Source organism: Hippoglossus stenolepis, chromosome 4 (genome assembly GCF_022539355.2).
Source record: "Hippoglossus stenolepis isolate QCI-W04-F060 chromosome 4, HSTE1.2, whole genome shotgun sequence".
Taxonomy (NCBI): Eukaryota; Metazoa; Chordata; class Actinopteri; order Pleuronectiformes; family Pleuronectidae; genus Hippoglossus; species Hippoglossus stenolepis.
Window position 1 is genome coordinate 21842453 of NC_061486.1, and position 18801 is coordinate 21861253.

The 18801-nt window shown below is 42.3% G+C and overlaps 1 protein-coding gene across 14 annotated transcripts in view; it reads right to left on the reverse strand.

Moving 5' to 3' along the window:
- The window catches only part of gramd1bb (GRAM domain containing 1Bb), a 97702-nt gene that overhangs the window by 44641 nt on the left and 34260 nt on the right, over positions 1-18801 (reverse strand). The window contains exon 2 of one of the 14 annotated variants that reach the window (XM_035153641.2): positions 16998-17041. The exons of 12 other annotated variants lie outside the window; for them this stretch is intronic. In XM_035153641.2, coding sequence (XP_035009532.1) covers positions 16998-17041 — 44 coding nt within the window. Of the gene's footprint in view, positions 1-5708; positions 6288-16997; positions 17042-18801 lie in introns of those variants that run through there. One more of the 14 variants, XM_035153643.1, reaches the window with a different exon arrangement.

Sequence of the window (18801 nt, forward strand, 5' to 3'; positions counted from 1 at the left end):
GTCAGAGCCCTTTGGCCTGAACACAATATGACAAAAACTAGTTTCTCTGATCTTTCAGATGAATGATACTTTTCATTTCATTTCATTGGGCACTATGGATACCGCTGGTCACTTCACACATCACACACAGGAAACTATGATGTTCACAAGGTCTATCAATATCAGAGGGATGCATATGTGTCACCTCGATATAAGTTCACTCTGGACTTTGCCACTTGAGTGTTAATATATAATTATTTCAACAAGCGCCCCAGCGGCAGCCTGGTTGCAGCGCATCCCAATATCTGCAACATTCACTGTTCCATTCCAGCCTGGGACCAGGGTTGCATGTCACACACCCCTCCCTCTTCTCTTTCTCCACTTGTTCCCCGTCTACCTCTGGTGACTGTGAGGAACTTCAGGGTACTGTCGACATGATAAATGCCTTTGATGAGTATATTTACAACAGAACACATCAGAAAAAGCCGTTACTCTATTGAAAGCAGGGCAGCTTGAATTAAACTTTGTCCTTTATTTCACTGCCCGGCACAGTGGTCAAATAATTAGTTGTTTAAATATAAACATGCAACTTGGTAGATATCAGATTTTACATTTAGTTGTTAAGGCTTGTTAACAGGTATAATAAAAACTCTGGAGCAGTGCTAGAACTAATTTCAGCCCATCGATTCCTGAAGTGTCTCTATAGCAGGGAGCAAATAAAAAGACAATACATTCTATAAAAGCTACGACCATGTTTACTGTAGTAAAAGAGAATGGGCTTTGCAAACAAGAACCTATTTTGCTGGTGCACAAAAGTCTTAGTGATCCAAGACAGAGGGAGGGGAGCAGGTTCTGATTGTGCTTTTAAAAAGCGTAATGGAAAATGGCCTTATTGTTTGGACAGGCTTAATTTGAGAAAGGAGCATATGGAGCACTAATGGGAAGTCTTTTCATCAGACCTGAATGCACCTTCCAGTCCATTAATTATGAGGCTGATTGAGACCAAGGGAAACCTGTGTGTCCATTAATGTTATTTTATTATAACAACACAATACAGGTTTACATGGATACCAATATTCTGATATATAAACAGCCTCATCACCATCATTTTTATGCTCCCTTAGTCAGATACGTATACGGATATGGACGGAGCCTTCGGTCCGTAGCCTGCGTTCATCGTATCTGTATTTGTGGACATCTTCTGAAAGCTTATAGAACAAAACAGACAAAATGGAGCAGTACCACCAGAAATCGTGGGGGGGGGGGTGTAGTGTAGCTGTTGAGAGACACATATAGGACACAAGGAAGAAATATCAAGAACGGCAGAACGTTTTGAAGAGACTTTCCGAGATGGTAAGTTGCACCACTTCAGTTTATAACATGGCCACTTTTGCCTCTATCTTAAGAGGTACATTATCACAACCTCTTTCACCTACCTCATGTTTATTGTTGTCAGAAAATCTTGATTCTGTGCTGACCTCTAGTGGATGTATCACTTGACAAGCATGCCAACATAAAGGACGCATGGAAGTGACGGTTACATTGTACATCGAACACATCTCTTTTTGTACGTAAAGGCAGCAAAACATGATCCTGAACCTGAATAAGGTCATATTCGGACTAAGAAATAATGGACAATAAGTAAGATCTATTCTGATCTTAGTCGCATTACGTAGACATGTATATGTCTAATCGCATTATAACGTTCTATTGGCATTTTCACAGCATTTGCGACATCAACAGGTTACCAACTGATAGATGATGCATGTCCTAGGTTCAAGTGTAAACAAGTAGCTTGATGTATTGTTGCCAAGAGTAAAAATCTGCTCTGTAACATGTAAACAGGAATATAAATGGAATATTCTATTAGCAGGTCATGTAAAAATCATAATTGAAATTTGTTTTAATTCAGAACCAGGTCACTATAGCCAGAATGTTGCTGTCCATGTTAACGTAGTCGATAACTGAAAACAACAAAAAAAATCTTTCTTTAGCAGTTTTCCAGGTCTTCCTTCTTTACTAACAAGAACACCTAATGTCAATTTAGACCCTCAGGTGACTTTATCAAAGTCCTTCTTAACTCGCAAAGGAATAGGATAAGGAAAAAAAGGTTGGTTATACTAGGCTCAGGCAGAGAAATGTGGCAGGGGGACAATATGGATCAGAATCAGAGATGACAAATGGGTTGTGGGAAGGATGCAGTAAAAAAAAAAGGAAAAGGGGGACAGGAGTAGAGACAGAGCGAGGAGAGAGAGTTAATAAGCTGTGGCCAGGAGGGAAACAATTCTGCAGTTCCTCTTCACTGCAGAGCCCCTGCTGTGAACTTGGAAGACCACTGTGGCCCAGTGTGATGGTGCAGTGTTTTATGTACTAGTATGCAGTTGGTTCCAAGCCTCCCAGTACACTCCCAACAAACTCCTGACTCCGGACATGTCACGATTTTGTTTTCTGAGCAACTAGAAATATAGTAGTGTAAAAAGGAAAGCGGCCATATGACCATATTAGATTACGAGGACCAGCTAGATGACCAACAGTTCACCTGTAGTGAATGCAGAAGGTACCTCCCTTCTGCTCCTCTAATGTTTTGCATAGTGGAATGAATCTTCTTGGGGCAGAGGCCTGGGAGCTACAATTTCAGTCGACAAAGTCAGTCTAAAATAGCCTAGAGAGACATTATTAGCACAGCACTAGATAATACATGGCTGGGAGTGTGGTTTGCACGTATGTATGAGAGGATGTGAAGCATTCCTCCAGGCAAACCCTGAACATTTCAAAATGTCTTTGATGTTTTGTTTTTTTTGCCTCTTATTGGTGGTCATGACTGAGCTAAAAGCTGTAGTCTCAGAGGGGTGTAGAAGAGGAAACCATGGATGGGAGACTTCTACTCCTTCGCTGCACTGATCTCTGACCACGACATGAAGCAGCTCCTTTATCAATAAGATACCGAAAACGAGCCGGACAACTGGCCAGACACATTTGGGCTTAAGATGCCCACAGGCATTTATGTATGCAAGTCAGCCCTCGCAGTCTGTCCAAGTGTCCTGCAGCAACAATTGGCTTGTGCACGGTGCCACGTGCAGAGAGTAAGCTCCAGCTCTGGCCTCCTGTCAGTGATTTGCTGTTGCTACAGCTGCTGCTGTTGGCTGTGTGTGCACATCTGTGGCTGTGTACGTGAGTGTGTACAGATTGAAGTCACACTAAATGTCATATCAAGAGCAAACATCCCCACACTGGGACCAGGGCCAAATCCCAAGCAATCTCTCTCTCACACATGCACACTCACACACACCCGCATGCATGTTCTCTTTCGCTCTTCCCCTTATCTCTTCCTTGTCTTCTAACAAGTAAGTAATGCTACAAAAATATCCTCCTCCCTGGCTCTCCATCACTGCATGCACTGTGACAAACAGGGACACCTGGTCTTCTTCTCCCCTCATGTCAACTCACAGTAGTTTTGATGCTAGTTTTACACATGTAAGGATGACTTTGGAATCATATATCTTAAACTCACCAAGTCAACAAATATAACTAGAAAGAAAGGAAACTCTAATGGTAACTCTACTGTATTTATAGGGCACTTTTCCAGCCTTATCGACCACTCAAAGCACTTTACAGTTCAAGTCACATTCACATAGTATTATCATTCAAAACCGATGTGTTGCATTCTGGACCTTGTGTGAAATTATATGATAATTTGTGGTGACCATGCAGGCAGGACATGTTTGTATTAAATGAAAGTATCTATTTAATTATTAGTATCTCCTCAAGTAATTTTAACACTTGATTTTACTGTAATTATTCACGTGTTTTTTTTTGATACATTGGAAATTGTCCTTGGGTGTCTAGAAAGATGCTGTGAAATAAAATATATAATTATTATTATTATCATCATCTTGAGCAATCTCATCTTTCATCTGATGACAATACAGTAACAACAGCCTGGAGCCTACCTCAGTTAGAACAGATAAATCACTGCATCCAGTGCAGATAAATAAGCTGCTATGTCCAATGTCAGCTTGGTTTATTACGCTCAGGACAACAAATGCACTAATTGAGGCACTGATTGATGGAATAACCTTTAGGCCACAGCGTTTTTTGCAGACGCAGCAGATCCGTCCCTGGGAGATGTGAGAGCGGCATTATAAACACTAATAACAGGAGAGAGATTTCTGCTGGATCTCATTGATGAATCTACAAGGGAGAGCGGATACCTCATCACTATCATTTGTTCCACCATTGATTTTGTTTTGTTCTTTGACACTGGCTAAAGCAAAGCTGAGAAAGAAGCCCTTAGACCATTGTCTGTTCAAAACTACCTTTCTACTACAAACACATACTTGATTTAAGGGTAAATAAATGTCGTATTTTGTGGATGAATAGATGGATGGATGGAGATGCCTCCTATTGGATACAGCACAACTACAGATGTACATTGCCGTTACATAACATAACAGAATGGCATGCAAACTATACCCAGTTAGCCAGCCAGACAAGTCACCTCCATGCATAGCAGAGCACAGGATGGTAACAGATGGCTGTTCACTGTAAAGTAACCTGTGTCTGTCTGGTTGCTGCAACCAGATTAAGTGAGGACAGACTTGCTGTTTGAGTGTCACTGTCTGTGCTGCAGAATGATAAAGAGGCACTGTATGTTTGAGATACACACACAGCAACAGGAAGTCACACTGGCCAACAGACACACACATGCACTCACTCTGATTAATTTTATAAAGGCCAGAGAGGAAACATTCAAAGCTACAGTATTCAACCTAAAGAGAAACAAAAAAACAATTGGAGGATTAAGTGATAGATTTGAGTGGTATAAAAAAATAAGACGACAGCAGAAGAGAGAGAAATGTTAAAGAGAGGACACAGATAAATATAGAGAGAATAATGGAGAGATGGAGACATTAGGGAAAAGACGAGGACCTGTAGGGAAAAGAGATCCTCACAAAAACGAGAAGGAAGGAAGCGGGACGCACGTTGCAGAAACTGCTCCCCCTCCAGTTTTTTTTCTTCTTCCTGCAGTGCTCTGTAATTCGTCACTAAAAATATCAAGCAGGAGGAGGAGGAGCATAAACAAACACGAGGGGAGGTGAGGATAGAAGGAGGGACGACTGAAAAGTGCACACAAACACTGTTGCAAATTAGGTTGAAAAAGAAAAGTGAGAGTGGGGGCCACCTGGACGTCTGTCGGATCTGTTTGTCCATGTGAGATAACCCGGGGAAACAGGAAAACAAGCGGGGAAGACTGCGAGGGTGAAAGCCGGCAGAAGAGACACAGAGGCAGCATGTGCCTGTTCTTTTCCAGGCAGCCACGTGAGTGCGTCTCCTCAGCTGCTCCGCTCACACTGAGCATGCCAGAGGGGGAGCAGAGCGGGGTCGCAACAGTCACGGCGAAAAAAACAACAAAAAAAACACGCTGGTCCACACTGGCTATTCACACACTGGTCACAGCTTGGTGGTGTCCTGATCTAGCCTCCATTACATGCATGGTAGATTTTTGAGAGATTTACATTACCATACAGAAATGCACCGGTTAGGATGGAGAGATGAACATGAATATATTATGATCTTTTAAAAATGTGAGGTTCCACACAACCTTGCAGAGAAGGAAATGACATATGTCAGTGGTGCTGTTCATACATGATGGCCATAAAGCTACAGACAAATGTATATTGAATATAGCAGCAGAAGCATACACTCTCTGCTCAGTGTTTTAGCCTTACCAGGCGAGCTTGAAGCCTTTCATTAGTACAGCGAGGAGTGTCTGACGTCCATAGCATGTTGTGGGCACTGGGCTGCCCGTTCACACCGCCGCATGCTGACTGACAGCCTGCCGAGCCCTCACCTCCCATGCACAGAGCAGGAGGGATGCACGACGGAGGGAAGGAGGGAGGAGAGGACGATGCAGAGACCGATGGATGGATGGTCTGGGGGACCCAAGTCCGGTAGGATGGTCCTCAGCTCTGCCTCTATCTTTTTCCGCTACATTCTTTTGCTTGTGACAATGTGCCGCAGTGCTAAACACATGTGCCAGAAATTCACACCTCCCTGGGGGATCTTCAGCTTTCCCAAAAGAGAAGGAGGTGACCTGCACTGCAATCTTCACAGAGCAAACTGCAGCACGCAGCAGAAGGAGACCGACTAGCGATTGCAAATGAATGACAGCATGTCTGGCAACAGCTCCGGTCTAACTCTGTGTCTTTCCCATCAGTCTCTTTCAAACACTGTGCCTGAAAGCGTCCGTTGGCTCGCTCAAACTCCCTCCGTCTCTCCCTCAGTCCTCTGCTGCGGATGAAAGCTGCACTTGCTGCGCTCACAGTGAGCAGGCGCAGGATTTCTACCCTCCTCCCTCCCTCTCTCCCTCCCTCCCTCCTGTTCTCTCTGCCCTCTTCCCTCGATGGCTCTATTTCCCTATTTCTCTCTATGATAAGCCTATAGCTGGCCCACAGGGGAGGAATAGAGCAGGATGCTAGCCCCTGGCTATAACATAGTCTGTGCAATGACCCCCAACCCCCACCTCTAACTACCACACTATGGATGAGAAGGGTATTAAGTGGTGGGGGGGACCTGCTACAATTCTTCCCTCTCGTATTGGACTCCAGGCTTGATCAGTGTCAGCAGCTCTCTCTGTTAATCTCTTAATGAACTGAGTGTGCTGGGGTACTCCCTGTGTTTATAGCTGTGTTCTGTGTACGTGTTTTGCACACATGATGAATCAAATGATCATCATACTGACTCAACGTCAAGAGTTTGAATCTAACCTGGGATATTTGTTGATTTTTCTCATTCGTCTAATTGACCAGAACAGCCGGCTTGAACTTTAGATTTCTAAATTCTGACTCAGGAAAAGAGACTAAAATATTAAAAAATGTTCTAACAATCTGTAAAATATCATCATTGTAGCCGTCGAAGTCTGGGTTCAATGGCTAAAAAGGGATGCCTGCTTCTGTTTACTTCTCTGTGTAACTTAAGATCTTATTTGCCGCAAAAATTACCAACCTGCCACCATCATCAACATAATCAGTTATCATCATTTATATGCTGCGTAACAATGGAAACCTTAACAGGTGTAACAGCATTAAAGCAATGGTTGGTTATCCTGGAGAAACTAGTTAGAGAAGGCTACACATTGAAAAAAAAAGGAACGAGGAAAGAACCCTCTGGTCAAAACGATACCCCAAAACAAATGGATGCTGCCTGACAACTGCTAGCAGACAACTTTTACGTGTCTCGTTTGCTAACTTCTGGCTATCGTCATTGCCGGTGTACGACTCTCCAGCTGTAGACTCCAGTCATGTGCAGTTAGAGCACAGGAAGGGTGAGCACAGGCTGGCAGGTTGGTTCGTGACAGACAGGTAGGCCAGGAATCATTTGGACCAAATCAAATGATTGGTCATGTTTATTACAGACCTGCAAGGGGCTCAGAAACTCCCCCCGCCCCCCCCCAAATGAATCAACCCTGCAAACTGATCTCGACCTGTGGAGGTCAGAGAGCAACCGACTGATCACTTGAAAAGGAGCTGTCATCAAAAACATCGGCTGACTCGACCACAGCCACCAGGTCAGGGTGCAGCACATTCTTCTCATTTAATCTTCTTAAAGCACTGCACGCAAATTACACCTCATTAGAGGGTGGCTAATACAAAGGCTAATGGAAACCTAGGTCCAACGTCAATAAGAAGTGAGAGTCTGGTTGGCCAGATTCTGTTTCTCATCAATTGATTCTCTTTTGTTATTTGATTATACTTGTTGTATAAAGGCAACATACAGTAAAGCACAGAGTAACCAGTAATGGTGTAACAACAATATAATGTTGTTGTTATTATAGTTAGTGAGCTTTGCCTGCTGAGTCACTGAGCTTCATTCACTCCCTCTGCTTTATCAGATGAGGATGGTGCCAGGAGAGAGAGAGTGCTGACTGGTGGAGAGACGGCGAGAAACCAGAAAAGATAATGGAAAGCAGGTAGTGCTGTAAGATATTATTCTGGGAGGATATAGATTTGCGTCACAGAGATTAGGGCCCCATGTCGGATTCAGGACATGGTTTAGAACTGAGATCAGTGAACCACCTCAGTGTTGTGATGTGTCGCCTGCTCTTGTTCATGACACTAGTCCAGTGTCTGTTCTAATCCTGTCTGTTTGTTAGGCCTGTGGTGACGCTGGTCGCAGCTTTTTCCCCCTGAAGCTGTTAAAGCACTTGTCACCTGTTTATTAATACTGAATGCTTCGCGTGTCGAAATTGCACCAAATTCAACAGTGCACTTTCTTAACAATTCACAAGTGTGAATCTGACAACATGAAAGGTTCTCCAGATATGCAGTCCACATACAGACAGACAGACAGACAGACAGACAGACAGACAGACAGACAGACAGACATGGATTTCTGAGAATTATTAGACAGACAATCGATAATATAGATTATGCATTCACATTCTCCAGAGACTGCCCCATGACAACTGCACACTTTTTTCCCAAATTATAATTTTATTATGATTCTATACAAAGACAGGAGGACACACACACACACACACACACACACACACACACACACACACACACACACACACACACACACACACACACACACACACACACACACACACACACACACACACACACACACACACACACACACGCTCTCTCTCTCTATGTTAGCTACCATTGTCTCTCTAGGCTGGTGTGAATGCGGTTGGACTGTGGGGAGAGAAAGGTGAGGGTAGGCAAAAAGGCACACATATGAAAGTGCAGTAATCCCTTTCCAGGGTGAGGCAGTGAGTGCTGTAGCCTGAGCGTCAGTCAAGCAAGGGGACATTAAGGCGTCTAATAGAGGTGAACTGAGAATTTTATGGGAAAAAAACACAAAACAATACCTGCAGCCATGACGCACCTTAACAGTGTCACCTTATACATGACTGGAAACATGCAGGAAGGCCATAGAGTTCCGTTAAAGTGTCAATGCATGCATGTTTAAATTTTGTCAATACTGTATTACTTTATTTAATTAATGTATCAAAGCAGACAGGATGGGTCATACAATGTTTGATTTTTCAAGTACCTTGGTGATATCTGTCAAAATTCCATTCATAATCTATACCACTTAATCGAAGAGGGTTGTGGGGGAAGTGGCTGGAGCCAATCGCACCTGACAATACTCGAGAGGCAGGGTACACAGGTACCAGACAAGTCGCAGCGTATCACAGGGCCAACAAACTGAGATAAACAACTATGCTCACTTTAATTTCATAGGGGCAAATTTAGAGTCTCTGATTAATCTAAAATGCATGTTTTTAGAATGTGGGAGGAGACAGGGGTACCCAGAAAAAACCCACGCAGGCACGGGAAGAACATGCAAACAGTTGGCAGACATAACAACTGCACCACAATGCTGCCCTCTGTCAAAAATAGTGACTGAAAATTTGGTATTTTACACCCAAATGCAAAAGTGAAATGTCTCTCATACTAAGACCTCAACAAGTCTGTCCTAATTCATTTATTATTTCCTACATCTGTCTTTCTTCTCTCTGTGTGTGCTGGTGGTTTGTCTCTCTGTGCTTTGTTTAGCCTGATGAGGTTGACGCGGTAAACACAGTGGTGCTGAACGGACAGCTCCTCCACAGAAGAGTCAGACAGTCAGTGAGACGTTTCCTCTCACTGACGCCACCTGCTGACCACACCAGGGTCAGGACTGCTGCCATTTTGACATAGTGCTAAAAGGTGTTCCCACTGAAATCAGGCAAAAAAAGAGAGAGAGAAAGAAACAAATTTACTCTCAATCAAATCTTTTCCTGAAAACATGCCAAAGAAAACCTGATTCTCTGTTTTTTTTATTTTTATTGTTTACTATAAAAAGGTCAATTAAAAAAATATATATGTCCAAACTCATCATCAAGGGACTTCTATGTATTGATCATTAAGTGACTAAAACAACAGTAATAATTTCAGCATCAGCTTCTTTTTTTAAGCATTCACTGATCCTTAATCTGGTCCAGAGATTTTTCATTTATTTCTGAGAATAGCACTGGCAGATAATCTGGATTAATCCCTCTACACTGCTTTGTGGGATTGGGTGTTGAGCTCATGGGTGGGGCTGTTCCTCAATCCATAACACTCGGTGGATTACGCTCGTACTGTTTTCCTTCAACATGGATAAACCCCGATGGATTGATCTCCACTTTCTGACCAGAGAGGGGAAAATGGGTGATCACGTGACTCACTGGTTGTTTATTTATTGAATTGACCATGTTGGATAATCTAATGCTCTCAAGACCACAGTGGGAAGAATGCATTAATGCAAACACAGGCATATACAGTGTGCACACATGGATGCGGAGCATTAAAATGGAGCAAAACAGAAGCAAAAATGGGGATAAAATGAGTAAGCGTCTGATCCACTTAAATCTAACTTTCATCAACCTACTAATTCCACAATCGTCTTTCTACTGTCTGTCTGCATGTGGAGCACATATTTGTGAACATGCATGTGTATTGTTAATAGCCTGGGAAAGTCCAAATGAAGAAACAGACAGGCAGTGTGCCTTCAGTCTGTGGTTCAACATGTCTTCTCCTACGTCCTTGGATAAACTACAGCAGTGGTCGGCAACTCGGTCAAAATCATAGCAAGATTGTTATAAGAGTTTTTATTTCATCATATCGGACTGACACACAGACAAAGACAAACAGCACAGGTGCTGATCTCTGTCATGGCAACATGATTCACTCCCTGTTTGGCAATTACTATTCAAACTAAAAGCAAAATGTTTGTTTTCTTTTGTTTTAGTTTTTTTATATCAAACTAAATTACAAAGCAGTCATTTTGAAAAGTTGTGAACTGGAGTTTGAAGATTGTTCCGATTGCTTAACAGACCTCTGAAATAGCCAACATGCAATGTAAGTAAAAATATCAGCAGTTAGGTAAATCAATCAAATTTCTATAAGCCACACACGTGAACTGTAATAAGGCAAATTCAGTTTCATTTTATGAAAAATTAAATCCTCATTTCAAATAAATCAGGATGGATGAACACAAAGTTTTCTAACTTCACTCTGCACCATGGACTGTTTATAAAAAGCTCTGCACACAACGTCCATCATACAAACAATAAAAAGTGACAGTATATTGTTGAACCGTTTGACGAGGACTCATGTCAAGGAATAATTCTGAAGTAGCCATAGAGCATTAACACAGGCTACACAAACAGAAGATTACTAACAGACAGGTTTAGAACTGACACTGCACTACTTTAATTAAATACAAAAAGGAAGAATTGCAAGTAGCCTACAAGGTGTTTTTCAATCAGAAGGAGGTGCGGATTAGCTAGATGGAGTCGTAGTACAAGCTTACATGACTGATTCATTGTCACATGGCGACAGATAAGCCAGGAAACGTCTCAAATGAAAACATTGTAAAAGTCTTAATAGATGCAAAGAGGGGACAGCGATGCACAACAGAAACTCAGCTCAGAAGGAGGGAATCTAATGTTAGGCAGAAAACACACCGGCAGCGAACGACCCACTGAGGGGAACAGACACCACACAGACAGCCAACACTGCCTAAAACATAAAAGCAGGGCTGAGAGGGAGAGTGAAAGAATCATGGCAGTGATGATGAATGACACGTGATTGATAACGAAAAAACAAACAAACGCTGCGATATCATGTTCAATATCAGGTCCACCCCAAAAAAGCGTTGAAGTAAGATGCAGATGGGGCCTGCCACGTGTGTCGTGAATAAAAGAACAAAGTCAAGCACGTGCTGACATTAAAGCACTCACTTAAAAAAAGGAAAGCCCATTTCCTGTTTCTGCTGCAGCAAGCAGGATGAAAATAGACCCAAGTTTCTCCTCAAACACACATATGCCCATAATTACAAAACAAAGCAGAACAAGGGGGAGGAGGAGAAGAGAGGAAGAGAGAGGTGGTAGAGGAAAATGGAGTTTGGGATTACCTCTATTAACCTGAACAGTAGGTTTAGGTTTGTGAGACAACGATCACCTACACCTGAGTAGCGTAAAGAATCAGATTTATTAGGTAGCCAGGTAGCCTTTCAGCATAGGGAATTTGCTTTGGTGTTAAGTAGAAAAATGGGGGGAAAAATAATGCTTATTATGCAGCATGTACTGTAGTTCGAGGAGAAATATTAAGACGGAAACCTAAAGTACAAGAGCAGTAAGTGAAAAGCAATAACATACAATTAAATATATATAAAATGCAAACAGTAACAACCAGTGTCTTCCACAATCAGTAGCAATTATAAACCCCAGTAAATTGCAGGAAATCTGATTTTTAGCTGGATAGAAAATATTTATGTGATGAAAATGGTTTCAGGAAAGAAAAGGCCAGATTGGAGCATCCCACACTATAAACCAAAGCTTTGTATTAAAGCTACATTTGTGGCCATTTACGAAAGGCTCTTCTCACAAAATATTGAGCCCTGAAACTGGCAAAATGTAGTAATGTCAGATTAGTCAAAAATGTAACTGTGGGCATGGAGATGGCTCAGAGAGCACCTCCACCTGCACCAGAGGATAACTCTGTAAGGGCTGTTGGCTGATTGATCCTCTGGTTCAAAAGGCAGCAGCAGTGCTGCCAGAGAGAGACACAGAGACCCGGGGACACAGAGACACACACGGAGGACTGGAGAGGACACAGAGACCCGGGGACACAGAGACACACACGGAGGACTGGAGAGGACACAGAGACCCGGGGACACACAGACACACACGGAGGACTGGAGAGGACACAGAGACCCGGGGACACAGAGACACACACGGAGGACTGGAGAGGACACAGAGACCTGGGGACACAGAGACACACACGTAGGACTGGAGAGGACACAGAGACCCGGGGACACAGAGACACACACGGAGGACTGGAGAGGACACAGAGACCCGGGGACACAGAGACACACACAGAGACCCGGGGACACAGAGACACACACGGAGGACTGGAGAGGACACAGAGACATGGGGACACAGAGACACACATGGAGGACTGGAGAGGACACAGAGACCCGGGGACATAGAGACACACAGGGAGGACTGGCGAGGACACAGACACAGAGCTGAGCTGAGCCGAGCCGAGAAACCTGTAAAGGTTATTTGTCAGACAACTTAAGTTGAGTTGTGTGAATTTATGTTTGCTCACGTGTGTGGTGAAGGAAATAAAATGCTGAAGAGTGAATGGTTCGTCTCTGGTTGTTGTGGGGAGACCCCGGTGGCATTTGTCATATAGTAAAATAAAGAAAATTGAGTGTAAAAGAATAAAAAGCTTGATGCAGTGGTTAAACCTCCAATCGGTTTCTCTACACTATACTACACCATGACACACTAAAGATTCATTGACTATATTGACTAGCAGTAGCTGTATGACTTGAAGCTAGAGGGCAACATTTATTAGGCTGTTAATTGACTAGTATTTTAAAAGTCAGGAGGTGGGAAACGTTCATTTGACACCAGAAATCCTGACATAATACATGTCATTAGTTTACATTTGTTAGTTTAAAAACAAGGCTCTGCTCTAATGAGAATCCATTAATTATAATGTTTGCATTGGTGTCACATCACATAAATTCTCTCTTAATGCATAATAATACTTCAATTATCAGCATATCTCTATTGGCTACCAGCGAAAAAGGCACAAGATCTCTTTGCCTAAAGTGGAGCAGTAACTATCATCAGTGACCTCGAGCTCCTCAAATACACAGCAGCTCTGTACAGAAAAATGATGTCATGACACAGATAGATAAGGTTACGCTGATCTCTCCAGATCTAGTCCACATCCACGAGTGTGTGTTATACACTTTAGCTGCTGCTGTATCACTGCACCGCTGACACCGCTGTGTGTAAGGGTCAGAAATGTCAAAGAGTTTTGCACTCATTGACATGAACCTTTTTGAAAATCCCTCCATCTATTAGCGGTTTCTTTATGAAAGTTCATAAAAGAATAAGAAAATGTAGCAAAAAATGGATCAATACCTGTCCATGTGAGTGACGATGGTTCAGACGTTGTGACAGTTTGCATATGCTGCTTAATTTGTGGAAGACTGCCACTAAAAAGTAGAATGAGGATTTCCAGACCCATGTTTTAGTCATTGGCTATTATTACCTAAAAAACTTTCAATGATAGTGACATTGACCCCCATTATTTTGAATTGCTACAGTTCATAGGCTGTATATAAAGATCACACATCCCCACTTCCTCTCACTATCCAGAAACAAAGCTAAGATATCCTCTAGATGGGATCGGGAGGGGATTGAGGAGCGGCAGCGAGGTCCCTTCAATAGACACGAGTCAGTCTCAGCTGTCAGCCATGATGTTTAACCTCATTTTTATAACACCAAATAACTCCTTTAAAGCCAACTAACTGAAAGAATAAGCACTTCATACCTAAGTGAGATAATATATTATTTTATTTGACAATTTATTTGAAGTGTACTCTGACCTTTTAGTTTGGCCCATGTCCCATTAGATAACTAGGGGGAGGGGGATTATGATTTGTACTGCAGCCAGCCACCAAGCAGCAACCGAGACGCTTTGGCTTCACTTTTGGGGAGCAGTCAGGTCGTCCATCTTAACAAACAGTCTATGATTCTAACCCATTAATGTCCACAGTGGAATTTGATTGTTTCCATTATAAAGTATTATCTGAAATATGCACAAATCCAATTAAGATTTTAAGTTGGATAAACTATGATTTTACAGCATGTTTTCCTGAGCATCTTTTTGTCACTGTCATGTGATTTGTCAATCGCATGTTCAACAGCATAAATTTCTCCCTCAAATATAATTGTGAGCCATTAATGAGCTAATTACGTAACTGCACATTGGCAACTCAGTCATCACACAGTTATAAAATAGCTCCACGAGACCGTAGGACACTGTGACTAGGGAGACATCATGGTCAGATGTGCTGTCGCTCAGGGGCTTGTTCGCTGTTTGTAACGCTTGAACACAAATCTCTGCAGGTGAAACAATAACCCCATCTGTGTCCTCACGCTGTATCCTCCGAGGAGACTTTGTTCAACCTTTATTCAAACAGGAGAGTTTCTTAAAAACACATGCAGCGACTGCAGGGATGATGCTGTCTAAAAGGTATCCATGTTCATAAGCTTTATAACTCATCTCCTCAGTGAGATTTTCAGCGTCTCTGAACTGCATACAGCAAAGGCTTGAAGGTGGAGTGAGGAAAGCTACTTTTATGTTAAAAGGAGTCTGGCTGCAGAGAGCAGTGATGAGAGAAGGCAGTGGGTGGAGAGATATTGACTGACCCCTCCCAGGAAAAAACGTCCATCTAGTCACTCAGGGCTGTTGCCACAGAGACGACCCTGCCATCATCAGAGCTGAGAGCGGTCCAGCCTGCTGCTTCAGGGCCACATGTGGACCTTGCCTGCTGTTTTGAGTCAGACATACAGATGCAGCCTGGGAAACATGATGCTAAGCCCCACACACGCACGCACACGCACACGCACACACAGATTTTTTTCATTTGCTTACCAGTGGTTGGGTTGCTATGCCATTACCACACGTACAAGGCCTTCAAGGACGGCTCTCGAGTTATTTTAAGCCTCACAAATGATCCACGTCACTCATAGTGACAAAGCAACAATCACCCAGCAAGGCCTGAGACTTACAAATGAAATCTGCAAAGCTAATGTCATGAATGAGGACCCGCTGCTTTTCCCCCCCACATACAGCGACCACGTTGTATTGAACCAGAAACCCTGGATAACATCAACAAGGTCAAATATTACAGAGGAGGAGATCGTCCTCTGGTGTCCCCAAGACATCAAATTCTGTCTTATGTAACTCATCATCAGTCCAACAGGTTGTGTGCAGGTTTGTGATAAGTCTGGAATTAACAGTATGGACATGCACATCTGAACCAGAGCCAGCATATTTGGATTTTTTATTTGGAATTTTTTTTTTTTTTATTCTCAATGATTCCTAAGATGTCATGATCAAACCCTTTTGACCAAAAAATGTATATATTACAGTTTAATCATCAACAGTTATTGTAAATAACTATGAAGAAAGGAAACACAAACACAAAAATATATATATAACACTTGAATTATGAAAATGTAAATGTAAACATATGTACTCATCTTTTCTGCATGGTTCATTCTGTAAATTAAAAGTTTTCATATTGGTGTATATGTCTGTGACAGGTTCATATCGGCTGATTTTTATCAGCAAATCGATAAATCGGTAAACCTTCAAATCTGTGTAGCAATGGTAGAAAATTACAAATACACAAATTACACGTTGGTGTCTAGAAATTCAACTACTGTAAATTATGTCACTAATCTGTTTCTGTATTTTACAGTATTAATTGGATTAGACTATAACTTATATAAGTCCCATAAAGTCATCATAAGACAAATAAAGAAGCCGAGATGTCTGACATCTTGTCCTGAGTATGTGTCAAGCAAAACATTGGCAACAGTTTTACTTTCTGTTATTCTCAAAGCTCCTCCTGAGCCACAGATAACAAATGTTCTCAAAGGACAAGTAAAACTTCACAGTCTTAACGTTACAGCAAAGTTACTTATATTCAAGACTATACAGATTAGAGCTAAAATGACTGTAATGTCTCATAAGCTGCGGTGCTCCTGCAGAGGACCAATGCTGACAGTGTATCAGTAAATTACGCTACAGCAGTTCGGTTCCTTGATCTCACAGGCAGTGAAATTTGAGGACCAGAACAAGTGGAGGGGAGCTATAGGTGCACTTGTGGGATGTATAATACAGCACGGCATAGTGGAACAGCTGCCTCTGAGACATAATGCATCACCTGCATGGCTTTTTATGTCTGTCTAATGATAACTAGGAAGTTTGACTAAATACATATGGTCTATGAGAAGTACAAGCGGAGGATGGAGGATGGTACAATGTGCCACAACCTATTATTTATCTTTGCTTTGATGACATGAAGCACATCTGAGCTGCCATATAGTAACATCAGCACAGCTCATGTGTGGAGTGTCTTTTGGTGGATGAGTTATTTCCTACCTTTGAGGTTTCCATATCAGTTTCTTCCACTTCTTTTGCTTGGCCTATCGGTGAAGGTAGAGAAGAGTACATGAGAGGTTTGGGTAGAATCTCGGCTTTATTTTTCATGAAGTGATTGCCCTGATGACAGCTGATTATCACTAATATGCACGAGAACTGAGGCATGTCTGGCTATGAGAAATCTCGTCAAAAAAAAGAAAAACAGAAAAACAAGGAAAAAAGATTATCGTAATATAAATAATTATATAATAGTTGTAGTCTCTGCGATCGCTGGTCCTCACAAAAGGTCAGAAGCTTTTATTTTGTCTGTCATGATGCTGGTTCAGATTATATTTGCCTACTTTGCGTTAAAGAGCAACACTATTGGTCATCTCTGCATGGTTATTAGTTGTTAATATATTCTGATATTTGCTGTTTGTATTTATTCCAATCCAAATAATTCTTGTTTGAGAGCAACATTTATGACAAAATTACAATTACGCTTGCATTTGCATGTTTGTGTGTGCATGTATGAAGCAAAGCAGTCCTTTGCCTGAGTCGCTGCCGCTGCCAGTGACTCAATACACAGCGCCCACATGCACCATGAATCACTGTGATCACAGGCCCTCAACCACTCCCCCATCTACTCAATCAATTCATTTTTTTCCCTGTGGCACCTGATAATACATTTCCCTCTCCAGTCAGAGCAATTTCTTCCCATTCCTTTACTCCCCTCACTCTCTCAGGCCCTGTGCAGCACCTTCTTCAGATCTTACGCCTGTATCAAGTTTAATCACTCGGAGAAGCTGACGGACTGAGGTGTTTCCCGTTGACACTAAAGGAAATAAATGTATAAAAGGGTAAATGCCGCTGCATGTTGCCGCCAGAAGGAGGAAAAATAAATGCACGGTGTCTTCGTTATTCATGATGAGAAGCTAGAAAACTGATGTGTAGCATTGACCCTGGACGCACTGCTCTATCACAAGTGTAAGATGCAGAAGAACAGAGAAAGCCCTTAGTAAGAATAATCTGCGGCCCCTGCAGAGCAGCTAGAGGCAAAATCAATCATGTCTGAGATGGAAGGAGGTAAGTTAGAGGAGACAGATTGTAGATTACAACTCTTTATTTATGAAACCTGAATACAACCCACTCCAATTAAAGGATTTGTTAGAGATAGGCAAGCTGGTGCTGAGAATTGCCTTTCAATTGGGTTCAGTGTTAATTCTCAACAGCTCTGCATAGCGACACCCCTGCAGTGTTCAGCATAAAACAATGATGCCAATCATTTTTTTACGTGACGGATGGATCTGCACCTACAACATATTCAAGGTTCATCCCTGTAGACATGCATCTGGATGAGAGTACTTATTTGCAGAAAAAGTAACTGCATTAACTGTTGGCTTGCTGGGGCAGAACTGCAGACGTTTAGGGTGATCAGCGGGATTGATTTGCTGATGAACATATGTGAATTACACAAGACGCCCTGTGATTAGTCAGCAGTGGAGGACTGCTGAATGCAGACACTTGGCCAGACAGGTGGATGCAGTATGGGCTGATGTGAAAAACCGAAAAAGACATTTTAGCTGCCTCGCCTTCGTACTAATACTGTTAATGCTCCAAATTACCGAATTGAATGGATCTTTATCTCCCAGACCTCAAATTCCAAGTGAAACTAATACTCCAATAATAAGATGGCACCAGTGTTTGAGGAGCTCGAGGTAGTGCAAGATTGTGCTATAAGGGCCTGATCTACTAAAGGTTTGCACGTGTAAAAACGTGTGCAAACTTGATTTCACTCGCAAAAAAACATGCACGCTGATCTACC